Source organism: Pseudophryne corroboree, chromosome 6 (genome assembly GCF_028390025.1).
Source record: "Pseudophryne corroboree isolate aPseCor3 chromosome 6, aPseCor3.hap2, whole genome shotgun sequence".
NCBI classification, from domain to species: domain Eukaryota; kingdom Metazoa; phylum Chordata; class Amphibia; order Anura; family Myobatrachidae; genus Pseudophryne; species Pseudophryne corroboree.
In genome coordinates, this window is record NC_086449.1 from 80,361,024 (window position 1) to 80,388,527 (window position 27,504).

Genomic DNA, 27,504 nt, shown 5'->3' on the forward strand with positions numbered 1-27,504 from the left:
CTCTGTAATTGGGCACTGCGGATCCCTTGTGGCGCCATATAAAAGATATTATTAACAACAAAAAGGACATCCATGCTTAGGCACAAGTGACTTCATTAGCATCGCAATCAGTTTGATTATACCATCTAAAGCACAACAGAATATGCTGCACTATATCAGAAACTTAATAAATAAATGATAATCTGTGCACAAGCAGGGATATCCCTAAAGCATGCACTGTTAAACCGTATTAGGGAACTATTGCTTTATACAAATTCATTTTTTCTCTCTCTTAATCATCGAAACGGTGACAAGCCCCTACAGGAGGAATGGTCTTCAAACTCTGAGCTGTTAAGTCAGCCAAGGCACACGGTAATGGACTCTTCAGCAGGTAGACTTCACACAGCTGCCCAAGAAAGCTCAGATATGCAGCAAAATGATAAAGACAATCTGATCCTATCCAAATTCCATCATTATGACAAATATAACAACGGAAGAAGCCAGACAGACTGATTCCCAACTCCTTCTTTAGGAGAACCTCATACTTTTATTTACATTTTGTCCCACAACATAAATGTGTACAAAAAGATACAAGTCAATCTGGGCGAGGTATCTTATCTTGTTTTAATTTATAACCGCTTGAAATCCAGTGACACTGACACACATACATACAGCTACCACTGCCAGCCCAAGCCCTGTGCAGCGTGGGAGCGGGAACACGGCTTATTTTGACCTTTTTTGTAAAATACAGTACTAATGAGTGGATCGCTAACTGCATGCATCCACGGCTGACACTACAGCAAGTCCCATAACTCAAACAGTACTGCCATAATAAAAAAAAATATTTATATATAATCAAAAGTCATAATCCTTTGAACCTATCCTGAGAGGCCTAGTGGTTCGGCCAGATAGTTAATGCTTTTAGAAGATGCTACAGGCGGTAACGTCCCTAGAACTCCTCATTTATATAAATATGGAAGAATTTCTTCTGTACACTACATTTCAGGCTACCCGTTAGCGTCCTACGGAAAGAAAGAAGGGTTCGTCGGGGGTGGGGTAGAGGGTGGAATAGGCGTTCCGGTGGCACGCAGTGGAATGAGACATGGCATTTATTGGAATGTTCAGGAAGTATCTCAGTCATCTTCGGTGCCGCTACCTGAGCGCTCCTGCAAAAAAAATAAAAAAATCTTTAGTATTTCTGGTGTGGAAACTTAAATGCTTGTAGTGGTTAAGTTTATGCATTGTGGTTCAAACCACTCTTCTAATGCAGTTCATGGAATTAGATTTTTGTAGCAGCCAGCAGGTGGCAGTATGATGCACATTTCTGCTAGTAATTAAAGTGCGCTTATTGCTACAGATGGATGCAGCCGGGTTCCGATTTCTAGCTAGACAGTCAATACGTTGACTCCATATTGTCGACATAGTCAATAGGTAGACTGTGCTTACGGTCAATAGGTTCAGGAGGTCAAAATGACCATGGTCATCACAAGTTTTTTTTTGGGGGGGGGGGGGGGTTCACACATTTTTCAACTTCTGCTTGATTACCATCCATGTGGACTATGATTGGGAATAGTAACCTATGTCGAGTGCAGCACCTTGCCCGAAGCGTGGCAAGCAAAGAGAGCCTGTGAGGTTAAGTTATCAATAATTGTGGTCACATATGATGAAACAAAAATAAAAGGAAAGAAAGAAAAAAAAACCCCATACAACTGGTGTCGACCTTTTGACCCTGTTGTGCTAATGCATGTCGACTATAAAGGGTCAACCTAATTACTGTCTAATTACGGTAGATCTGCTATACCACACCCGATGCAGCCATACAGTGGACAAATATTCAGCCAATCCACTCAATGGGTGAAGTTAGGCTAGGCCCTAACACAGGCTGCATTCCATGAACGCAGCCACAGACCACAATACTACCATCTTCATTGTTTGGGGGTCAGTATGAACTAGGTGAACTAACCTCCTCCTGGTCCTCCTCACTGTCATCATCGCTGACCACCGGCTTGGCCCTGCATCCTCGGCTTGTGCGCCTGCGCCCCTTCATACGATCCTGCATCTTCTCCTTCCGACCTAGTTTAATTTTCACCTTGACCGAGCGAGCTGCGAGAGATAAGACCGAATTATTGGCAAGAGGCCCATCAGATACCTGCATCATATACACTTACATTTCCTGAAAGTGACATGTTCCTCATTTCTGATTGGCTGAATATAATGATGGACAACAAAAGGCTAGTCTTTGGGACATCAGTTTTGGTTAATTATAAAAAGGTACCATGGTAATTACTTTCTCCATTAGCTATTCTATACAAAAAGGTGGCTGTCTGGCTGTAGGGTGCTTCAATGCAATTAATTGATGAGAAATCTAAATGTGTAGGAAATGAACTCCCAGTTAGCTCGCACAGGATCCCAGACATAGTAATTGCACAAGTAGATCCCTTGAATATTAGGGTTACGCCCATCAATTTAAGTTTGAGACTCACACTCCGATTCCGAGCACTCCTCTTCCATTTCTTCTTCTTCTTCAGTTTCATCTCCCTCACTCTCCTCCTCTTTCTCAATCTTCTGCCTAACACTGGTAAAGACGGACTGTAACACAATGGAGTCTTCGTATATCTGTAAAACCATATATTAAAAAGAAATAAAAAAATAAAATAAAAAACCACTGCATACAACTATACCCTTTTTCCACCTAAATACCGGGTCCAACCTCAGACACCTTTTCCACTGCACTTCGACCCGGGTTATTCCCGGGTCGGATTTGTTTCCACTGTACTCGGGTAAGCTCTGTAAAAGCCTATTGAGGTCATTAAAAATGGACGTCGCAGAGTGTCTGTTTTGAAACTGCAGCAATAGCTGCATGTGCCCAGTGTGATTAGTCTCCGATGCCTGCATGTGCCCGGCGTGTCTCCCAGGTATGACCTCTTCCTGTGCCTCAGAAGCACCAGTGTCTCAGAGCGTTACTAGAGTCTGAAAACACGGGTAATGACCGTTTCCACTACACAATTACCTGGGTCATTCCAGTGTTCGACCCAGACAACTACCCGGGTAGGATTCTAGGGTCACGCAAACAGTGTTTTTTGTTTGGGAGCAGTTTCCACTAACAAAAAACCCGGGTCGATGCGCAACCCCATGCAAAAAAGCATGTTTTTATAGCTAGTGGAAAACGGGTTTTAGTCTACTAAGAAAGTTTCTAACAATCTAGAACATATAGGGTGGAATTCAAATGTTTGAAAAGTCGGTTGGGTGTCCTTTTTCCCCTGTCTATTAGATAGGAAAAAACAGACTCCCAACTGACATTTCAAACATTTGAATCTCCCCCATACTATCAGGAATAAAGCCTAAAGCATTGAGTAGCTTCAATAATGTCTTGCAAAACACAAATGGCCATGACAAAGTTGGGAAGACTATAGATTAGCGCTAAGTGAAAGTCCTGGGGCCAGTTATGAGTCACTCACCAAAGAACCTTCCAGATTGAAGGTCTGAGCGTTTTGACAAAGCAGCATGACATCTTTTTCTAGGTCATTCAGACTGCGATACTTGTGATTCCGGATCCTCTCCTAGAAAGACAAACAGTCTACTCACAGATTCGCCAACTTAATAGCATCCCCTTACATAGATGCCACCTGTGACGCTTATGCTTACCTTGATCTTTCTGAAATCCACCGGTTTGCGGATCAATTCATAGTACTCTGGGAGTTCTTTACGGGAAGGAAGCTGGATAAAAACCTCACTCAGCTGGCGTCCACTGCCACTAAAGATAAGGGGGAGAAGACCTTTAATGCTTACCCTTTCTGAATGCCCTTTAATGATCCAAGATAACGTGTTGAAGCTCTTACCTGTCCTTATATTTAATGACCGCATCTACAATTTTTTTCATTTTCTTGGTAAGATTCGGAGGGTTGGGGGAGAGTTTTTCTGCTGGAGGTCGTCCTCTTTTCTTCTTCTTTCCGTCATCCTCCCTCTCCCTGTTGCGTGTGCTCGTGGTTGGAGTACACATACTTGGATCCACATCTCGTTTCCTCTTACGGGTTGTTTTCTTCTGACGTACCTCCTCCTCAATCTCTTCCAGTGTACCCTCCTCGATAGCCTACAGAAAAACAAACTTAATGTAATGCAAAGACCAAACATGGTAGATTGAACTGAAAATCCAGTATGCTATGACCGTCCCCTAAGTGATAGTAGCCCTGGTCACACCTTCAACCACTGCTTCTCTGTGAGAGAGTCGCTGTAGTCCACTTCCTTCCGGCTACGTGAGCCTCGTCCAAACATCTTCTCCTCCTCTTCCTCACAGGTCAGGCGCTCAACTTCAGCGTCATCTTTAATGATCCACGATGGCAGCTCGTCCTCTTCCATCAGTCGTGGTTTGCGCTTGGGGTTGCGGGCTTCTTCTCTCCGTCTGTCAAGATCCATTCTCTGGAAAAAATGAACAAGACATTGTCGAGAGGCAATCGCATTCACGCTTTCACCACTCTTGGAGGAATCCAAACTCAAAATGGTCTGTTTAAGGGACCTTTTGAGATGCAATGACCTATGCATTAGCTATATAAATACCTGACAGTTTATTGGAAGATGCTGTACATGTAGTCAGCCATTACATTTAGATGCATTAGAGATGCAGTTGGAATCCTGTGTGTAGATTTCTCATAAGCACACTATTAAGTTATTCAAGAAGGGAATAGATTATATAAACCAATACATTTGAAGCCGGTATTAATTTATAAAGTAACCTGAGTGTGAGTATGTACCTGTGGTTACACAATGATGGGAAGTTAGTATTAAACACTGAACATATGAGAACCACAAGCAGCATCCATCCGTTACATCCAAACCTCATCCGCCATCTTGCTGCCATGGACAATCTAATCTACAGACTTTGTTGAGGTTTCTTAGTCTCTTGCCTCATTCTCAAACTTATACTATTCCACTGTATTCCCTCTTATGCCTAAAACAGTTTTTTCACCCCACTGTGTACATCACTTATTCTATTAACCTGTACTACTCAACTCGCCTAAATTTCTTTCCATTCTTTGTTCAACAACTGGTTGTCACAAAAGTAGTTTTTGATCTCATTCAACTTTCTCACACCACCTGCTTTTAGCAGCCACCAATATATGGCCAGTTCCAGGGACTCCTGGCATCTGTCACATTCTGGCAATTATAGAAACACAGCCAAGACAATCAGACCCGGGCTCCTCTGTAGCCTTCTCTCAGAGATAACAATGGCTACACCCACCTTCCCCTACAGGTAAATAGGAAACCGGAAGACTGTAGGAGTTTACTGTAAGTGCAGCATATAACTAAGGGTATGAAGACGCTGACATTTATTTTTTTTGCAAGGTAAGGAGAAATTAAAACCAGAAATTCTACCCATTACAGTAGGATATCTACTGGGGAAGGGATCACCTTGCTAACTGCATTCCTTTCCTAGCAGTGGTTGCCCTGTTTGCTGTTTAGATTTACATCCCGTAATAGAGGACTTCAGTTCATCCACTAAGTAATGTCATCTCTCACAACTACACATTCTCCGGTCCCCTAAAACCTTAACTAAAAACGCACTTCGTATGGTAAATCTTCAATTCCTGAATCCGCTTTACCCCCTTAGGTTATAATCACACAAAACTTTATTCTCTTTCCATACTCAAGCTAACCTTCAATTCAGCACTGCATGGCGACCGCCTCACACTTACATTAAGCACTTGTTCTTTTACATAGCGTGGGGCCTAAATACTGTCACTTTCCTCCTGTACCCAGGCCCGGCGCTACCCGCTCAGCAAAGGGATGCAGCGCAGGGAGGCGCTGGGACGGAGAGGCGCTCCCCCTGCTCTGCATTCCTTCCCTGCTGCGCCGTCCTGGCCCCCTGCTGCTGCTGTGTCTGTCACTGTATGACTGACAGTCACTGGCAGCGGAGCCTGCAGCGTGAAAAGCCTCCTCCCTCCCCTCCCCTCACCTCACGTGTGTGGCAGCGGCTGTGTACGGGACGGAAGGGGGCGGAGCTAAACGGGACGGAAGGGGGCGGAGCTAAACGGACCAGGCTGCTGTACCGAGGGAGACTGGCTTAGGTAAGTAGAGGGTGAGAGAGAAGTGTGTGTTTGTATATATGGTGTGTGTGTGTATATGGTGGGTGTGTATGTGTGTGTATATATGTGTGAATTGTGTGTGTGTGTGAGGTATGTCTGTGTACGCGCACTTTATGGATGGTAGTACTGGGGGGGCATTACGTATAATGACGCTATTACTGGGGGGGGGGGGGCATTACATGTAGGGACGCTACTACTACTGGGGGGCATTTTGTGAAACAACGCTACTACTGGGGGGGCCATTACGTATAAGGACGATACTACTACTAGGGGGGAATTACGTATAAGGACGCTTCTACTACTGGGGGTGCACCACGTATAAGGACGCTACTACTACAGGGGGCATTACGCGTAATGACGCTACTACTACTGGGGGGGGGGGGGGGGGCATTACGTATAAGGACAATACTACTACTAGGGGGGAATTATGTATAAGGACGCTTCTACTACTGGGGGTGCACTACGTATAAGGACGCGTCTACTACTGGGGGCGCACTACATATAAGGATGCTACTACTACTGGGGGGGCATTATGTATAAGGATACTACTACTACTGGGGGGCATTATGTATAAGGATGCTACTACTACTGGGGGGCATTACATATGACGCTACTACTACGGGTGGGGCATTATGTATAAGAGGAATAAGATTGTGCTACATTGTGGCGTAATTTTAAATGGGGGTACTATTGTGTGGCCATGCCCCTTACTTGTGAGCCCACACCCCTTTTCCCGGCGCGAATATGGGAGGGCGCAAATTTATAGTTTGCAGGGGGGCGCCGAACACCCTAGCACCGGCCCTGCCTGTACCAAACCCCTATTTTCTGATAGAATGTAAACAAGGCCCAACTCTCTGTTACACCCAGACGTATTATATCGCGGTATCGCCAACAGCAAAGCACTGCGGACTATGCTGGTTCTATAAAAGTGCCCATCAACATCTTAAAAGAGCTAGAAGGCGCCATGGTCATCCATTTTATCACGCATTCTTGACATCACACCGATCTTCCATCATGTGTTGTAGACATAAATAGATTGTTATCTGGAAAATAAAATACAACAGTGCAGCTCACCATGAACAAATCAAATTCCTCCTCATGCCTTGCAATCATCTGATTTACAGTTTCATCATCCGGTACCTCATCTTCCTCCTGCGGGGCGAATGTGGGATCGTTAACGCTGGATGTCATGTTCTACAGATATAGTAAGCAAAAGTTAAATTCTTGCTGCAGGACAGGTAAAATTTCCCCCAATAGTGTTTATCTGCTGCCGTTGGGCAGTTCCGTATCAGCAGCTTCTCACCTCATCTTGCTCCTCGTGTTCCAGGATTGCTTGCAGGAATGCTTTCCTCTCGTGGCTGGAAGATTTCTGATCAAACATCCCAGCCTGGATGACCTTCTGGTCTACGTTCAGCTTGTACTTCGCTGCCGCCAGGATTTTCTCCTCCACGCTGTTCACGGTGCACAGACGCAGGACGCGCACCTCATTCTGCTGTCCGATGCGATGAGCGCGATCCTGAGCCTGCAAATCCTGCACAAACATAGGGAACAGACCATTAATAACTTTGCTACGATAACTAAACTGGTGACCAATGACTTTATAGTCTGTCACCTACACAAGCGGCCATTTTGCAGCGGTGGACCAACGTCAGCTTATTAGGATCTAGTAATATTTCTGGGTATAATACGGCCTTAGGACCAGATTCAGAAATGTACATAAATGCAGTCACAGCTGTGGATTAACGCGCAGAGACTGTGCTAAAATATGCAAATGCTGCAGCCGCCTGGATTCGTATCGAAACGCCAACCAGCGGCTTTGCAAATTCCAGTTACGCGCCCCAGAAATGGTCGGGTTTGAGTCGCCGCTCCGACGTTACCTCCCACAAACGTTCCCTTACCTACAATTATTTTGCAAATAAATCCTCTTTGCGACACATGCGCAGTGCAAACCACAAAGAAAAAATTGCTACAATGCGTCCTAAATAAGCATCTCTTAATCCGCCCCATAGCTCCTACTGCAATGCTTCTCGAACGCTGTTCTCATGACACTAATGGTGCATGTTTTAAAGGCCATGCTTGAGCACAGGTGAACTTCATTTTGATTTAACCATCATCTGTGCTCAAGCATGGTGTTCCTAAAAACCTGGGATACTTGGGTATATCGAGGAGTTTGAGATGCGCTGTCCTAGAGAATAAAAAGTTGGAATGTTGGTATGGCAGACAATGTGATCAATGGGGAAACTGACAGAAAAAGGAATTGCCCTCTTTATACCTGATGGGGGTTCCAGTCACTATCGAATATGATAACGGTGTCTGCAGACTGCAGATTAAGACCTAATCCACCGGCACGAGTGCTGAGCAAGAAGACAAAGTATTCAGATGACGGCTCATTGAACGTCTTGAGTAACATCCCACGGTCTTCTGCTTTTGTGGTTCCTGGAAAAAGATCAAAACATAAGAACAAATTCAACACTATGCCCGGCTCGCCAGAAGTACCATGCTCTTTGGCAACCTACTGAAGCTTATTAGAGAACACGGTGCATATATACTGTCTGATTGGCTGAAGCATATGTGACATCTAGCACCATTAATCATTTAGGTTTATCCTTGACGTCTACCTACCATCTAATCGGAGGTATTTAAAGCCACGATAAGCAAAATAATCCTCCATGATCGTCATGAGTGTGGTCATCTGACAGAAGAGCAGAACCTTGTGGTTGGTGGCTCGTAACTTGGGGAGGATTCGGTCCAAAAGCTCAAACTTTCCAGAGGCCCGGTAGAGGTCCTGCCTATGATAGACAAGGGTCAGCACTGGTGGGGTGCACAGAGCCGTGGGCCCCCCCCCATGTACAGCATTGTGTAGAGAAGGACGCCCATCATTTATGGTCAATGGAATAGTTAGGAGATACTCACCCCTGCACAATGCCTCCAGTGAAACCCAGGTGCTCAGAGAAGGATTCCTGTGTAAATAATTCAGGGTAAGGATCTTATACAGAACCACATACATTTAAGCATGTTCAAGTCAACCACAAAAAAGCTTAGCAATGGTAACAGTGGGCCTGGTTCAGAGATTTATGCTACACCAATGTTTTAGGAGTTGAGAGATTATCGCCAATCTGTACGCGAGTCTAAGTCGCACTGCAACCGGCTTCAGGGTGTGTCTCAGCCTACAACTGTGGTACCGTATGCAGAAGACATAGTGCCAGCATCTCCGATAACCCAGCCATGCTGCGCTACCATAGGGTTAGTCAGTCTATAATAGACGCATCTGCGACCACCGCTGTGTCTCTGTACAGAGATGGTGGTATTTGCAAGGCCATCGGTCAACATCTCAATCCATTTCCAGAAGGCAGCAGCATTATAATATTTTCGCACATAGGGGGTCATTCAGACCTGATTGCTGGGCTGTGTTTTGTGCTGTTCTGCGATCCGATAGTCGCCACCTACAGGGGGAGGGTTAAATTGCTGTGCAAGTGTGCGATCGCATGTGTAGCAGAGCAGCACAAACTGATTTTGTGCAGTCTCTGCGCAGCCCAGGACTTACTCTTCCCGTGCGATTGATTCCCGCTGATCGGAACCGGACCTGACGTCAGACAAAATCCCTGAAAACACCTGAGCCCACCTGCATTTTTCCGGACACTCCTGGAAAATAGTCAGTTGCCACCCACAATTGGCCTCTTCCTGTGAATCACCTTGCGAAAGCCAGTGCGATCGGATTTTTTGCACCACCCCGTCGCTAGCAGTTGATGCCTGCTGTCCGACGTGCGCGCACATTGCGATGCATGCGCAGTTAGGGCCCGATCGCCTGCTGTGCGAAAACACACAGCCGCGATCAGGTCTGAATGACCCCCAGAAGCTGCCTGTAGGAATCCTATCTGTAAATGCATTAGCATCCATCTCTGAATCAGGCCAACGGTCATTCATCAGAATATGCTGCACTAAATCAACAAGACTATCAATTCACCAGGAACTTGTGTCATCAGTGGCGTACAATCTCACTAGATTACAGAAACTGGAGATGCTGCCATATCCCATTACAACCACACATTCAGTGGGCGGTATTCAATTGCTATACCGTGCTCGATCTAAAGTGACTCATGGGAGATCACAAGGCGATATTGAATTTCTTTATCACACATATTGCAAGCACAGTGGTCAGATTTAATCGCGTATATTGGCTAAACCCGGGCAAACTAATGAGTGCGAAAAATCCAGTTTGAGCGCTCAAAGCAGGCCACGTTTCACTCACGTCACCTTGCCGCCACTTGGGAGGGGGGTGAGAGAACAGCTGAAATGCTGTCGCCAGCAACAGATTGTTGCCCAATGTAGAAAATTTAAGCTTCACAGGGGGCCGTCCACGGGCTGCTCGCATATAAAACTACTGAATACCACCCAGTAAACCAATAAGATACCATGTCTCAATGATGCCACAAGTTCAGAACGGATAAGCTACCGTGTCCCCACAATGCCATATTTTCAGTAAGAGGAGAGGCCGAATTCTGAAAGTAGGGTGGGGGTACATATTCCATTTCTATCGTGAAGAAATTTGCGGCACTTATACATTTTATTTTTGCTACAGACACAAGTTTGACAAATGTACTTTTATAATGAGAGTTAATGGCCCAAAGATCACCTGTTCCATTTGGTAAACCGTACATCTGCTAAGCTCTAGAACAGCCACGTCAGCTCACCTCTATGTGCTGGAACATGTACGGGTGGTTGCAGATCTTCCTTAGCTGCATAATGGTGTTCATGAGCGTCTTCGTACCACCTTTACCCTGTGAGGAAACGTCACATATTCCATTATTACCACATACTTCATATCCCAGGCATTGAAGGAGAAACCGGTAGGATTCACTTACCTTTTTATCCTTCTCTGAACCGTCTGTAAGGAGAACACCCTTAGCCTGCATGTGTCTATAAAGGACCCTTTGTAATGCGGACATGTCGCATTTAATCACATATTCCACCTAAAGCAAGAAATGCATCAAACTTCATAAGCATGACCAAATGACAGAAGGCAACCAAACGCCAGTTAGTAACCAGGGCGGCGACTTGTGATAAAGCTGCATAAAACCTCCCATAAAAGCGATCATGTGACAGTAGCCTACACAAATCTGGACCAGAAGGGCTGACATGCAGACCACATACATGTGCTCCAATTTAAGACGTGAAGCGTGTGCGATTTTTATATTGCTTTTTAGTGCCATTCACAATTGTGCCTTCTTTGAATGACCGTCACCACCTTGCAGCGCATTGTAAGGGAGTGGGCTGAAACCAATCAAAACGATGCTTGAACACTTAATTCTGTTTGACTACATTAAAAAGTACATAATTGTAAAATATAGAGCTAACAATTCCCCCCTCCCCCAACAGAATTTTTGCTGCCTCCGGTAAAAGTTACCAAAAAAAAAAACTAATAGAAGGTCACTGCTGTTCTCCGTCCTATTACCCATTTTATTTTCTAAAGAAAGCAGGCAGGTTTAGTGGTTATTTTACTTCCAATTTATACATCACTACTACCAAAAATAATTAGTTACCTTCTCTGGTAACTGAGCTTCTACTTCCTTCTTAAGCCTCCGCAGCAAGAAGGGGCGTAGGACCTTGTGGAGACGGCGAATAATTAGGATGGTTTCTTCCTCGTTTAAATCCACCTGGAAGACAGATTATAATCTATACAGTGCCCACAAGACTTCACCTATAAACACTGGTGCATTGCGACAGCAAATGAAAATTAGATTTAAAAAAAATCCAACTATGAAAACATATGGACATTTCCTGAGAGAAACGCAAGTAAGTAGAGTGTTTGGTACAGTCTATACCAAGTCTATAAAATAACAAAAAAACTAAAACCAAACACCCACAGAACAAGGACGATGAATTCTCTCAAAAGGACAATTATCTGATATTTGCCACAATACTGACAATCAAAATATTCACCAGACCTGCTCTGTTAAACGGGTCAGGAAATACCAGTCCACCATGACGTAGACTAATACCACGTTCACACTGCCATTGTTGGGTCACACCCGGGAACTGGATACGGGTCCTTCCCAGGTGTGACCCGGCACTTAACACCGATAACATGCTTCCCAACCTGGCAATATGCCTGTCGGGTTGCCATCCAGTGACTGGGCCAAAGGCGGCTGAGATGAGATATCTCCGCGTCGCCTCTCCCTATGCTGTGAACGGATGCCAGGTCGCATCGCCCAGGGTAACCCATTCACACTGCGCCTGACCCGGTAATTACCAGGGAATAAACCTTTATGCCCGGGTTGAATTACCGGGTCAGGAAACCCGGGAATTCGGCAGTGACTCATTCACACTGCACAGCGACCAGGCAAAATACCGGCTTTTTTGTGCAGTGTGAACAGGGTATAAGGGCGATAGCCAATTAGCCCCTGTAATTTACCGGGGCTAATTGTCCCACTGGGAGCTATCCTATTAGCCACAATGAGCTGGCACGAGCGTCGGCTTATCAGGGGCTTTACCTGTTGCTACATCGGGTCCTGGCTCCTGAAGCAGCCCTGCACCTAGAGCTCCTTCCGGTGACGGCAATGCCCCGGCTTCCCCGCTGGGGGTCACAGCGCAGAGGCAGGCAAAACCAATTCCCCGGTAAAAAGCCCCATTTTCATGCGAAAACTGGGCTGTTTCTACCAAAAAAAACAGTGTTCACTGAACTTGTGAGTTATCAGTGAAACACTGAAAAAAAACAAACCTGATGTTTCACCTCTTATTGGATACCCCCTTTGACTACAGAGTGGAGCAAGTCTTTGATGGCTGGCGTGGGATACAGTTACAATGTGCTCTCCCACCTCCTCTTTCTTGGCCTCCGTGCTGTTGTAGTAAAGCCGGCCAAGATTACATTGGTATCAGGTTATACACAGCTGTGCTAAGCACGGTCACAAATAACCAAATGTTATCATGGCAAACACAGCCATTGAGGAAAAAAAGTGGGATCATTGCCTACACATAATGGAGACAAATATTCAGCCTCTCCCTAAAAACCAGTGACAATTCTGGGTTCAGACTACAACATACTGGCTTTATAGTGAGTAGGCCAGAAAAAAAAAAAAAAAAAAAAAAAAAAAAAAGGTGGCCACTGGAATTTAAAAATAGGATTTTAATTACCTACCGGTAAATCCTTTTCTCGTAGTCCATAAGGGATATTGGGGAGACTTAGGGGGTCATTCAGAGTTGTTCGCTCGTTACCGATTTTCGCAACGGAGCGATTAAGGCAAAAATGCGCATGCGGTAAGTATTTTAGCACAAAACTTAGTAGATTTACTCACGTCCGAATGAAGATTTTTCATCGTTGAAGTGATCGGAGTGTGACTGACAGGAAGTGGGTGTTTCTGGGTGGAAACTGGACGTTTTCTGGGAGTGTGCGGAAAAACACAGGCGTGCCAGGAAAAAACGCGGTAGTGTCTGGAGAAACGGGGGAGTGGCTGGCCAAACGCAGGGCGTGTTTGTGACGTCAGACCAGGAACGAAACGGCCTGAGCTGATCGCAATCTGTGAGTAGGTCTGGAGCTACTCAGAAACTGCTAAGAATTTTCTATTCACAATTCTGCTAATCTTTCGTTCGCAATTCTGCCAAGCGAAGATACACTCCCAGAGGGCGGCGGCCTAGCGTGTGCAATGCTGCTAAAATCTGCTAGCGAGCGAACAACTCGGAATGACCCCCTTAGTACGATGGGTATAGACGGGGTGCAAAGGAGCCGGTGCACTTTTAATTTCTAGTTCTAGGTAAAAAAACAGTGCCCGAAGGAAAAAACGAGATTTATGGTTAGAACTTACAGTTGTTAAATCTCCTTCTGCGAGGTACACTGGGTTCCACAGGGAATAACATCGGGGTGTAGAGTAGGATCTTGATCAGAGGCACCAACAGGCTCAAAGCTTTGACTGTCCCCAAGATGCATAGCGCCGCCTCCTCTATAGCCCTGCCTCCGTGCACAGGAACTCAGTTTTTGTTAACCAGGCCAATGCAGTAGCAGGTAAAAGAGAAGACAATCGTTAGTAGCACATACACCACACACTCACAACCGGAGGAGGGTGTCAGCGGCTAATGCCATACCAACCCAAAGAAGCCAAGTGCGTCAGGGTGGGCACCCTGTGGAGCCCAGTGTACCTCGCAGAAAGATTTAACAACGGTAAGTTCTTACCATAAATCTCGTTTTCTACTGCGGGGTACACTGGGCTCCACAGGGAATAACACCGGGGATGTCCTAAAGCAGTTCCTTATGGGAGGGGACGTACTGTAGCGGGCACAAGAACCCGGCATCCAAAGGAAGCATCCTGGGAGGTGGAAGTAGCGAAGGCATAGAACCTTAGGAACGTGTTCACTAAGGACTACGTAGCCGCCTTGCACAATTGTTCAAGGGTCGCACCACGGCGGTCCGCCCAAGAAGGTCCAACAGACCGAGTAGAATGGGCCTTAATGGTAGCAGGAGCTGGAAGACCAGCCTGTACATAAGCATGTGCTATCACCATTCTAATCCATCTGGCCAGGGTCTGCTTGTGAGCAGGCCAGCCACGTTTGTGAAAACCAAACAGTACAAAGAGATTCTGACTTCATAATGGAAGCAGTTCTCTTCACATAGATAGAGAGCCCATACCACATCCAAAAGACCACTCTCCGGAAGACAACTCCCGAGAATCAAAGGCAGGAACCACAATCTCCTGGTTAAGGTGGAAGGAAGACACCACCTTAGGTAGGTAACCAGGGTGTGTTCTAAGAACTGCCCGATCACAGTGAAAAATCAGATAGGAGGACTTAGAGGACAAGACACCTAAGTCTGAAACGCGTCTAGCAGAAGCAATGACTAGCAGAAACAAGACCATAAGGGAAGCCACTTAAGATCCGCGGATGCAAGAGGTTCAAATGGAGATTCTTGCAAGGCCTCCAAAACCACCGACAAATCCCAAGGGGCCACAGGTGGGACATAAGGAGGCTAAATGCGCAACACACCCTGAGTGAAGGTATGAACATCAGGCAGAGATGCAATTTTTCTCTGCAACCATACTGACAAGGTAGAAATATGAACCTTGAGGGAGGCCAGATGAAGACTTAAGTTAAGGCCTTGCTGTAGAAAAGCCAAAAGTTTGGCTGTACTAAACTTGTAAGCGTCATGATTGTTATTCGCACACCAAGCAAAGTAAGAATTCCAGACCCTATAGTAAATCCGAACAGAAGCTGGCTTACGGTCCTTCAACATAGTTTGAGTGACCGCCTCCAAAAAACCTTTGGCCCGCAGTACGGAAGCTTCAAGAGCCACGCCGTCAAAGCCAGTCGGGCCAAATCCTGGTAGACACAAGGGCCCTGAACGAGGAGGTCTGGTCATTGTGGAAGTAGAATGGGACGCTCTAACGAGAGACCCTGGAGGTCCGAGAATCAATGCAGTCTGGCCCACGCAGGAGCAATCAGAAGTAGTATGCCTCCTCCTTGTTTGAACTTCCTTATCACTGGGCAGTTGAGACACTGGAGGGAACACATATGGCAACCGAAAGATCCACGGGATTTCTAGTGAGTCCACGAACGCTGCTTGAGGATCCCTTGTTCCGAAGACTGGAACCTTGTGGTTGTGTCGAGACGCCATCAGATCTACATCTGGAGTGCCAGACTTGTCCACGAGGAGTTGAAATACTTCTGGATGGATGCTCCACTCCCCAGCGTGCACGTCCTTACGACTAAGAAAGTCCGCTTCCCAGTTGAGGACCCCCGGAATGAACACCGCCGATATGGCTGGCAGATGGTGTTCCGCCCATTGAAGAATCCTTGATACTTCCCTCATTGCCATGCAGCTTCGAGTGCCGCCTTGATGATTTATGTACGCTACCGTGGTGGCGTTGTCAGACTGTACCTGAACCGGTCTGTTCTGAATTAAATGCTGGGCCAGGTTCAGCGCGTTGAACACCGCCCGCAGTTCCAGAATGTTTATCGGGAGGCGAGACTCCTCCTTCTTCCACTGACCCTGAAGGGAGTGTTGCTCCAACACCGCGCTCCAGCCTCTCAGACTGGCATCAGTCGTCAGAAGGACCCAGTTGGAGATCCAGAAGGGACGACCCCCGTTCAAACGTCGGTCCTGCAGCCACCAGCTCAGTGACAGACGGACCTCCGGAGACAAGGAGATCATGCGAGACCTGATCCGGTGAGGCAGGCCGTCCCATTTGGCAAGAATCAGTTTCTGCAGAGGGCGTGAATGGAATTGAGCGTACTCCATGTCGAAAGCAGACCCCATGAAACCTAGCACTTGCATCGCCGAATGTATTGACACTTGCGGACGAGATAGGAAGTATCTAATCTTGTCCTGAAGCTTCAGGACCTTCTCCTGAGACAACCACCGCTGGCTGTGGGTGTCCAACAACGCTCCCAGGTGCACCATGCTCTGCACAAGGACCAGGGAAGATTTCTTCCAGTTGATGAGCCACCCGTGGGCTTGCAGAAACTGGATTGTCAGATCCCGATGGCGTAGGAGAACTTCTGGTGAATTTGTCAGGATCAACAAGTTGTCCAGATACGGTAGGATCCTTAGCCCTTGACGGCGGAGTACAGCAGTCATTACCGCCATGACCTTGGTGAAAATACGCGGAGCTGTGGTCAAGCCAAAAGGTAATGCCCGAAATTGGTAATGGAGGTTGCCCACCGCAAACCTCAGGTACTGCTGATACGACATTGCAATGGGAATATGCAGGTACACATTCTGTATGTCCAGGGAGACCATATAATCCCCAGGTTCCAAGGTCCGAACAATAGAGCGAAGGGTTTCCATACGAAACTTGGAAACCCTGACAAATTTGTTCAAGGAGTTGAGGTGGAGAATGGGCTGGGAGGACCCATTCGGTTTCGGGACTAGGAACAGCGGTGAATAGTATCCCTTGCCTCTCTGAGCCAGAGGCACTTGTACTACCACTCCTGTGTCCCACCGACTGAAAGGGGATTGCCTTCACTGGGTCAGACGGAAGTTCTGATAGGCAAAATCGATGAGGGGGACGTTTCTTGAAGGATATGGCGTAACCTCGAGTGACGACTTCCAGTACCCAGGCATCGGAAGTGGTCTTCAACCATTCCTGGGTAAACCCTAGAAGGTCAGCCCCCCACCCTGGGATCACCCAGGGGGAGGCCCGCCCCGTCATGGGACAGGCTTGTCAGTTTTGGAAGCAGGCTGATGGGCAGCGCCAGGCCCATTTGGGTTTGGGCTTACCAGGTTTGGAAGTGCGAACGTGTTTCGGGTACGCCTAACCTTTTTGGTTTTTCTGGAGGACGAAAGGAACCGAAGTAGCAGTACTAGGCAGACATGCCGTTTTAGCAGAAGCTAAGTCAGCCACTATCTTGTTGAGGTCTTCTCCAAAAAGAAGGTCTCTTAATAGGGAGCACCTCCAGGGTTTTCTTGGACTCCAGATCTACGGACTATGACCGCAACCAAAGAATCCGGCGAGCCAGGATAGATGTAGTAGAAGCCTTGGTCGCCAGAATACCGGCGCCTGAAGCCGCCTCCTTCACATAATGAGAAGCTGTGACAATATACAAAAGGCATTGTCTAGAGTGATCAGAAGCATTGGAAGGCAACTCTACCTCCAACTCCTGGGCCCACGCCTCAATGGCCTCTGCAGCCCAAGTTGCTGCAATAGTGGGTCTATGCGCAGCACCAGTTAGGGTGTAAATCGCCTTTAAACAACCCCCCACATGCTTATCCGTCAGTTCCTTCAGAGATGTGACGGAGCGCCGCAGCAAGAGGATAGCGAGCCAGCATCTTCTTGTGAGGTGTGAATTTCTTACCTGGAGTTTCCCAGAATTCCTGACGTATGTCCACTAAGTGGTCAGAGTGAGGTAAAACTTGCTTAACCACTTTCTCACGATTGAACCTGTCCGGTTTCTTAGGAACGTCATCCGTGATCTGAAGAATCATGCTGATCGCCTGCAACAAGTCAGGAACATCTACCTGTGAACCAGCCTCCCCATCAGAACTATCAGGATCAGAATCTGAGGGGTCAGTATAGACACCATCCTCATCAGATGAAGTGTCTGGGACAGTGGTAGACTGAGGAAGTAATGGCCTGTTTAGATGACCCCTTGTTCTTAGGCGGGCGAGTGTCATTTCTTTTTAGTCAGCGACTGGTTTAATTGCTGTAACTGATTGGAGATTTGATCTGCCCAGGGCGGATTAACTGTAGGGACCATAATCTGCTGTACTGGCACAGGAGGTCCCATAGGGGGCGTAAGTTTTGTTAAAAGCGTAGTTCGTAACGAGGAAAATGTAGCCCAAGTTGGGTCATTTTGAACCCCCGCTGCCACTATTCCACTGGGGATTAGGGAACCCCCAGAACCTGAACTCTCTGCTGCCAAGTTTTCCTCAAACATGCCTGCAGCGTCACCTCCACACACTGTGGGATCAGCTCCAGCTCTGTTGCCCCCTGTAGCTGACATATCTGAAAGCACAATCTCAGGCAACAGTACAATATCAGCAGCAATATACCCGACAAGCACCCCCTGTGCAGCTTATATACTCCGCAACAGGGAATTCAAGAGGTATATGGGGACCAAAAATCAAAGAAAAAAATACACAATGAGTAATAATAATAATAATAATAATAATAATAATATCATCATCCTTTATTTATATGGCGCCACAAGGGTTCCGCAGCGCCCAATTACAGAGTACATGAATAATCAAACAGGAAAACAGCAACTTACAGTTGATGACAGTATAGGACAAGTACAGGGTAAATAAACATAGTATATCTTGTGAGATGCCTATATCAGATAATAAACCTGACGCACTTAGTCCCCTCAGGTCATAGAATATAGGGATAGCAATCTGAGTGAGAGACACGAAATGGAGGTCACACAGCAGCTATATGCACACACATATAGTCACAATGTACAATGCAGAAAATATAGCATGCAATAAAACTGCACTGGACTAGCAATACAAAGTAATACTCAGTATAGCTATATAATTAGTAGATATATCAATGCACAGTGAAGACTGGATGTATATCACAGGGTACTTGTACTATATAACCCTGACCAAATGCACTTTTTCTTAACACTGTCAGACATGTAGAACACTTAAGTGTCCTGTAAGATGCACAGCACTGACATGCAGGCGGCTTTACAGAGGAGGATTTGCCCAAACAGTCCCAGGAATAGTGCTGCTCTGTGTAATGGAGCCCAAAAACTGACTGGGAGTGAACGAGAGAGATATATGCAGCTCCAGGGCGGGAACATTACTGTAAATGGCGCCCTGGGGCTGGGTAAGGGGCTACAGGTCCAAGCCTTATCCCCCTGCTGGACCTCACCACAGGTACTATGGGCTGTAATAAAAACGTTTTTTAATGAAGAAAAACCGACCTGTGCCCTTGCCCTGGTGGTTTAGTGGAGTCCCTGCCCAACCAGTGTCCACGCCAGCGCACGCAGCTCGCCTCCCATCGGCCACGCCAGACTGCGATTTCAGCGGGACCCTCCTAGGGGACCCACTTACCTCCGCCCTGAGTGCGGCCACGCGATCCAGGAGAACTTCGGCGAGTGTGTGACTAACGTGGAGCAAACCGGAGCCTCCGCTGTAAGTACCCGGCAACCAGGGAGCGGGAGTATACAGCGCCGCTGGGGGAGGTGATGGAACTGCAGCAGGAGATGTCAGACTGACATCTATCACTGCTGCAGCCCTTGAAGTCTTCTGTCTTCGCTTAGAAAAAGTCTTCTCAGGGCTGCTGTAGCAGCCCACCTGTTGTATGCCTGCTTGCTGCATGGCACCAACTACAAAACTGAGTTTCTGTGCACGGAGGCGGGGTTAAACCAACGAGCAATGGACTGCTTTGAAGCAGAGCAACCCTTATTCTGCGCATCAGAGCACGAACAAGGAATCGGGTCTTTCTGATCCGAGCCGTTCGCTTGACATATATCTTCAGTGCTCGCACAGCATCCAAAGCCTTCGGAGGAGCATAGGTGCCAGAACCACAATAGGCTGATTCAAGTGGAAAGCAGAGAATCTTCGGCAGGAACTGCTGCCTAGTCCTGAGCTCCACTCTGCCCTCGTAAAATACCAAGTAGGGACTTTTACACGATAAGGCCCCCAATTCTGAGACACGTCTAGCAGAAGCCATCTTCAACGCAAGGTACTGGTCTTCTACAGTCAGAGGTTAAAACCAGGAGGACTGTAGACATTCCAACACCACATTCAAATCCCAGGGTGCAGTAAGCGGCACAAAAAGGAGGTTGTATGTGGAGCACCCCTTGCAAGAAGGTCTGAACTTCTGCCAACACTGCCAATTTCTCCTCAAAGAAAAATGGAGAGCGCTGAAATCTTGACCTTAACGGAACGCCCTTATCCACACCAGCCTGCAGGAAACGTAAGAAACGTCCCAAGTGGAACTCTGCAGGCGGATACGTGCGTTCCTCGCACCAAGAGACATATCTTCTCCAGATGTGATAGTGTTTTGACGTCACAGGTTTCCAGGCCTAAACCATGGTAGCAATAACCTTTTTGGAAAGGCCCTTGTGAGCTAGGATGTTCCGCTCAACCTCCATGCCGTCAAACAAAGTCGACGTAAGTCCGGGTAGACGAACGGCCGTTGTTGAATGTCACTTCTTAGTGGTAGAGGCCATAGGCCTTCGACAGACATGTCCATAAGATCCGCATACCACGCCCTCCGAGGCCATCAGAATTGCCTGGACTCCCCGATTTCTGATTCACTTGAGCATCCTTGGGAGCAACAAAATCGGATGAAACAGGTAGACCAGCCGGTAAGGCCAAGGCGACATCAGTGCATCTACTGCCCTCGCCTGAGGGTCTCTGGTTCGTAAGCAATACCAGTGAAGCTTCTTGTTGAGTCGAGAAGCCATCATGTCTATTTGTGGGCAGCCCCACCAGTTGATTATCTGCTGAAACACCCGACACTGGAGCACCCACTCCCCCGGGGTGGAGATCGTGATGACTCATGAAGTCCGCTTCGCAGTTGTCCACTCCCGGAATGAAGATTGCCGACATTGCTCTTGCATTTCTTTCCGCCCAGAGGAGTATCTTTGAAACCTCTCGCATGCAGGCTCTGCTTTTTGTCCCTCCTTGCAGATTGATGTACGCCACCGCTGTGGCGTTTTCAGACTGTACTTGGATCGCGTGATCCTTGACCAGAGAATTGTAGATCGCCCGAAGTTCCAGAATGTTGAACTGAAAGGAGGGCTTCGTGGGCTGACCACCTGTCCTGGAACTGTGCCCCTTGGGCGACAGGTCGCCATCCTCTCAGACTCGCATCAGTCTTGAGGAGGATCCAATCCTGAATCCCAAAACTCCAGCCTTCCAGGAGATTGGAGAACTGCAGCCACCACAGGAGGGAAATCCTGGCCTGAGGTGACAGCTGTATCATCCAGTGCATCTGTAGATCCAATGAAATGTTCTGGCATGGAACCTCCCATATTGGATCACCTCATATGAGGCAACTATCGACCCCAACAATCTTATGCAAAGATGGATGGATACTCGAGCAGGTCGGAGCACCATGCGGACCATCTCCTGAAGTGTTCTTGCTTTGTCCTCTGGGAGTTACACAGTCTGGGCCACAGTATCCAGTAACATCCCCAGGAACAGGAGCCGCTGAGTTGGCTGCAGGTAGGACTTCTGTAAATTGAGAACCCACCCATGGTGTGACAGAAGTTGGATAGTGCGGTCGATATGGAGCAATAAAAGCTCCCTGGATCTCGCTTTTAATCAGGAGATCGTCCAGGTAAGGGACATGGACCCGGATCATCATCTCAGTCATTACCTTTGTGAATACCCTCGGAGCTGTGGACAGGCCGAAGGGCAGTGCCTGGAACTGGTAATGATCGTCCAAGTAGGGCAAACCTCAGATAAGCCTGATGAGGTGGCCAAATTGGAATATGAAGGTAGGCGTCCTTGATATCCAAGGAAACCACAAATCCCTGCTCTCAAGGATTCCATTTTGAACTTGAAAACCTTCAGGTAAGGGTTCAAGGACTTTAGATTCAAAATTGGTCTTCCAGCGTCGGTACCACAAACAGGTTGGAGTAATAACCCTTTCCTCGTTGTGGTATTGGTACTGGAACAATGACTGGACCAACTTTTGGATGGCCTGTTGCATCATAACTTGCGTATCCTTCAAAGCTGATAAGCTTGATTTTGTCAAAGTTGAAAAATATTGCAGTACACACATCACGTACAAACTACACCCACAGATGGCCTCCATGCGTGTACTTGTTCTGCCGTGCGTGCGCATATTCACAATTTGCGTATGGTCGCTCCCGCGGTCCTGCGTATTAGCGCGTGGTATGAGTATTTACGGTAGTTTGTGAACGCATGGAAAAGCCATCAAAACACATTACATATTTAATCCAAATAGTGCACAATGTACACAGTCTCCCTGCACCACACCAGCAAGTTACAACAGTTTAAATGGTATCAGAACAAAGGAATTCACCTTTACAGGATAGGAGGGGACAGAACAAGGTTATAACGTGGTGTTTGGTTTCCAGCTGTAGGGTATTTTAAGGGTAATATTCCGGTGTTGGTTTGCAGAAGATCACACGTTCCTGCGAATAGTTATGTGCAGGAGCAGAATATAGATATAAACTATTTACTGTACATTAGGTATGCGGCGGGAACCCAGAGGAGACCACCCACAAGTGCATCTGGAACAGACATCGCCCACCTATTCAAACCAACCTATGACCTCTCCTGTACTGTAAATGACCATCCCTGTGTCCAATGGACAAAGATTACAGTATCCATTGTGTTAAGTTTTGGAAGATTGTATAAAGGAGCCAGCTGCAGGCCTGGTCACTCACAAGACTCTAAAGGTTATCTATCTAGATGGCTGAGGACCAGACTGGGTAGCGCGGCAAAAACCAAACACATATGTACCATTGACTGTAGCCATTATTCTATTACTTTGTTATTGTAACCCCATTTCAGTAATATGTTGTGGTGTCGGAACCCGGCATTTTAAATACAAACTGGTGTCGTGTTTTCCTTTCCCTGCTAAGGTTATAAGTGTATTACTATCGCATGCATAGCTGTTAAGGGTTCACGGTGTATCTTTGGGTGTGTACGCACTGAGTGTACTTTGTACAGCCAGCGCTGCGTTTGTACGCAAAGTACATACACGGTACGGGGCGCTGTACGCTAATGGTGTAATAAGTACGTAGGTTGAGGATTAAGTATAGTGGCCGCAGCAGCTCCATTTAAAGTGTATGAAATGTCTTTTTAAAGTGTTGCTTTTAGTCCTGTATGTAAATCAGCATTTACAATTTGAAAAATCGTTGGGGAGGAGCACAGTCAAACTCCAGCTTGTAGCCCTGAGAAATGAGGTCCTTGACCCAGGTATCCTGGAAGGAAACCTCCCAGATGCGGCTGAAGAGACGCAGTCGAGCTCCCACCTTGAAATCCCCTCAAGGTGAGTGGGCATAGTCATGCTGAGGACTTAGTGGAAGCAGAACTGGTGCTCTGTTGCGGAGAACCGGTGTATGCAGGTCTTCTTGTCTTACCTCTGGTGCTTCCAGCCGCATTGGAGGCACCTCAGGCCCTAGATCGAAATCTGTTAGAACGAAAGGACTGAACAGATGGCCCTGGGTAGGAACGCCCAGGCCCCAGCAGGGGAGAAATGTGGATTTCCCTGCAGTGACTCTGGAAATCCACGTATCCAACTCAACCCCAAAGATCCATTCCCCAGAAAAGGGGAGAGATTCCACACTGCGCTTAGATTCTGCGTCCACTATCAACTGACACAACCATAAGGCCCTGCGCGCCGACACTGCCATGGCAGAAGTTCTAGCATTAATATTGCCCATCTCCTTGAGCGAGTCACACAGGACGCGTGCAGTGTCCTGAATGTGCTTCAGGAGAGTCACCGTAGTGACCAGAGGCAATATCCCCCAGAGAGGCCCTCCTGAATTTGAGAAGCCCACGTGTGAATGGCATGGGTCATCCAGCAACCCGCTATTACCGGCCTTTGCGATACACCTGTTGCTGTGTAGATAGACTTTAGTGTAGTCTCTATTTTTCTGTCCCCAGGGTCCTTTATGGTAAAGGAGCCCGGGGCAGGCGGTACGGCCTATTTTGACAGTCGAGAGACTGATAAGTCAACTCCTGGGGGTTCTTCCCAGAATTTCCTACCTTCAAGAGAAAAATGGGAAAGTGTACAAAAGTCTTTTTAACACTTGGTATTTTTTGACTGGATTTTTCCAGGCTAACTTAACAAGGTCATCTAACAGCAGAATCAGGGAAAGTGACATTCAGCTTGTCCTGTGTAAAGAAAAACGACTGCTATGATGCAGTGTCCTCTAGAGGGAGCTTTAACACGTCCCGTATAGCCAAAATGAGGGGTTCAATATCCTGAGCAGAAGTGGAATCCCCACTAACGGGAACCAAGTCATCCCCATCCTCCTGTATATCCTCATCTGAATCAGATAAGGCAGGTAAACGCAACCACGCTTTTGTGGTCCTGAGTTAGAGAGGTGGGGCTGGGTAACATCTGCCCTAGCAGCCAAGTTCGCAACAGCCTGTTGGAGTAGCTGAGTTTTCTGAACATTAGCAGTGAGTTGTGATGACATATCAGACATCATATTATTAAGGGCCCCTAGTCAGGAGGGCTCTTGACCCTCTCCCCCAGTCCCCTCACCGAGTTGTGAATATTGGCTGCATTGTTCACATGAAACAGAATCCGGTGATAAGGGAGAGAATCTGGTGTGGCACACTCTGCATAGTTTGTGTTTACCCATGTTCACAGCAAATCACAATGACATACACACACAGACAGTAAAACTTATCAAGCCTGCCCTTACTGTATGTGAGAGGGAGACAGAAGACCAGCACACCTCAGGTTGTCATCTTATTATATCACAGTGAAACACTAATGATTTGTCCTGTATAGGACACAGATTGTGTACAATAGCGGCTCTCACCCTGTATCAGCTTTCCAGCGTCTTCCGAGTGTCAGGAGGAGCTGTGTGTGTGCCTGCTGCTGCAGTAAGCAGAGGAAGGCGCCAAAATGCCACTGGTCCTGCTCTGAGGTAGCTAAGCTCCCCCCAATGGCCCCGGAGATAGAGTTTTTTATACTGGCAATGTCTCCTAAAGTGCTTAAAAACATCACACAAACGCTAGTTTTAGCCACCGCTAGCCAGTGTACACAGGGGGCTCTAGCAGGTCCACCCCAAGAGAGTCCCGCATGCCGCGTCCAGTCGCAAGATGAACCGGGGGACCCCCCTTAGCGGGACCCCCGGTTTGTACTCAACACCAGCGTCACTTTCAGGCATCTGTTAGGGGTGAGCGTCATGCTGCGATTGAGACAGCTAAGGCGCAGTGCCCCGCTGAACAAAACCTCTCAGGACGGTGGTCCTGCAGCGGGGAAACAGCTTTGACACCTCGCAAGGGCGGTGACCGCCCCCCCTAACTCCCACGGTGCAGGTATGCCTTTGCCGAAACAGCATGCCGAAAATAATAAAAGTTTAAAACGGAAGATAACTTTCTGGAGCTGCAGAGATGTGCATCCTCTCCTGAGGGAATTTTTTCTAAACTGCCTGTGGGAGGGGGCATAGAGGGGACGAGCCAGCTCACCCAGTGAAGAAATTTAAAGTGCACCGACTCCTTTGGACCCAGTCTATACCCATCGTACTAAGTCTCCCCAATATCCCTTATGGATACTACAGAAAATAAGAATTTACTTACCGATAATTCTATTTCTCGGAGTCCGTAGTGGATGCTGGGGTTCCTGAAAGGACCATGGGGAATAGCGGCTCCGCAGGAGACAGGGCACAAAAGTAAAGCTTTCCGATCAGGTGGTGTGCACTGGCTCCTCCCCCTATGACCCTCCTCCAAGCCAGTTAGGTACTGTGCCCGGACGAGCGTACACAATAAGGGAGGAATTTTGAATCCCGGGTAAGACTCATACCAGCCACACCAATCACACCGTACAACTTGTGATCTAAACCCAGTTAACAGTATGATAACAGCGGAGCCTCTGAAAAGATGGCTCACAACAATAATAACCCGATTTTTGTAACTATGTACAAGTATTGCAGATAATCCGCACTTGGGATGGGCGCCCAGCATCCACTACGGACTCCGAGAAATAGAATTATCGGTAAGTAAATTCTTATTTTCTCTATCGTCCTAGTGGATGCTGGGGTTCCTGAAAGGACCATGGGGATTATACCAAAGCTCCCAAACGGGCGGGAGAGTGCGGATGACTCTGCAGCACCGAATGAGAGAACTCCAGGTCCTCCTTAGCCAGGGTATCAAATTTGTAGAATTTAGCAAACGTGTTTGCCCCTGACCAAGTAGCTGCTCGGCAAAGTTGTAAAGCCGAGACCCCTCGGGCAGCCGCCCAAGATGAGCCCACCTTCCTTGTGGAATGGGCATTTACATATTTTGGCTGTGGCAGGCCTGCCACAGAATGTGCAAGCTGAATTGTATTACACATCCAACTAGCAATAGTCTGCTTAGAAGCAAGAGCACCCAGTTTGTTGGGTGCATACAGGATAACAGCAAGTCAGTTTTCCTGACTCCAGCCGTCCTGGAACACATTTTCAGGGCCCTGACAACATCCAGCAACTTGGAGTCCTCCAAGTCCCTAGTAGGTGCAAGGCACCCCAATAAGCTGGTTCAGGTGAAACACTGACACCACCTTAGGGAGAGAACTGGGGACGAGTCCGCAGCTCTGCCCTGTCCGAATGGACAAACAGATATGGGCTTTTTTGAGAAAAAACCACCAATTTGACACTCGCCTGGTCCAGGCCAGGGCCAAGAGCATGGTCACTTTTCATGTGAGATGCTTCAAATCCACAGATTTGACTGGTTTTAAACCAATGTGATTTGAGGAATCCCAGAACTACGTTGAGATCCCTCAGTGCCACTGGAGGCACAAAAGGGGGTTGTATATGCAATACTCCCTTGACAAACTTCTGGACTTCAGGAACTGAAGCCAATTCTTTTTGGAAGAAAATCGACAGGGCCGAAATTTGAACCTTAATGGACCCCAATTTGAGGCCCATAGACACTCCTGTTTGCAGGAAATGCAGGAAACGACCGAGTTGAAATTTCTTTGTGGGGCCTTCCTGGCCTCACACCACGCCATATTTTCGCCACATGTGGTGATAATGTTGTGCGGTCACCTCCTTTCTGGCTTTGACCAGGGTAGGAATGACCTCTTCCGGAATGCCTTTTTCCCTTAGGATCCGGCTTTCCACCGCCATGCCGACAAACGCAGCTGCGGTAAGTCTTGGAACAGACATGGTACTTGCTGAAGCAAGTCCCTTCTTAGCGGCAGAGGCCATAAGACCTCTGTAAGCATCTCTTGAAGTTCCGGGTACCAAGTCCTTCTTGGCCAATCCGGAGCCATGAGTATAGTTCTTACTCCTCTACGTCTTATAATTCTCAGCACCTTAGGTATGAGAAGCAGAGGAGGGAACACATACACGACTGGTACACCCACGG

General features: G+C 47.4%; 1 protein-coding gene across 4 annotated transcripts in view; it reads right to left on the minus strand.

Moving 5' to 3' along the window:
* Positions 1 to 489: 489 nt before the first annotated feature.
* SMARCA4 (SWI/SNF related, matrix associated, actin dependent regulator of chromatin, subfamily a, member 4) overlaps positions 490 to 27,504 on the minus strand; it is a 66,251-nt gene continuing 39,236 nt past the window's right edge. For 2 of the 4 annotated variants that reach the window (XM_063931286.1, XM_063931285.1), the window contains exons 20-34: positions 11,600 to 11,713; positions 10,922 to 11,029; positions 10,751 to 10,837; positions 8,973 to 9,019; positions 8,682 to 8,848; positions 8,332 to 8,495; positions 7,363 to 7,590; positions 7,134 to 7,211; positions 4,177 to 4,395; positions 3,819 to 4,069; positions 3,625 to 3,733; positions 3,438 to 3,539; positions 2,463 to 2,595; positions 1,943 to 2,082; positions 490 to 1,145 (exon numbers count right to left, since the gene is read on the minus strand). In XM_063931286.1, coding sequence (XP_063787356.1) covers positions 1,113 to 1,145; positions 1,943 to 2,082; positions 2,463 to 2,595; positions 3,438 to 3,539; positions 3,625 to 3,733; positions 3,819 to 4,069; positions 4,177 to 4,395; positions 7,134 to 7,211; positions 7,363 to 7,590; positions 8,332 to 8,495; positions 8,682 to 8,848; positions 8,973 to 9,019; positions 10,751 to 10,837; positions 10,922 to 11,029; positions 11,600 to 11,713 — 1,980 coding nt within the window. In that variant the 3' untranslated portion in view covers positions 490 to 1,112. Of the gene's footprint in view, positions 1,146 to 1,942; positions 2,083 to 2,462; positions 2,596 to 3,437; positions 3,540 to 3,624; positions 3,734 to 3,818; positions 4,070 to 4,176; positions 4,396 to 7,133; positions 7,254 to 7,362; positions 7,591 to 8,331; positions 8,496 to 8,681; positions 8,849 to 8,972; positions 9,020 to 10,750; positions 10,838 to 10,921; positions 11,030 to 11,599; positions 11,714 to 27,504 lie in introns of all 4 variants that reach the window. The other 2 variants (XM_063931287.1, XM_063931284.1) reach the window with 1 other exon arrangement.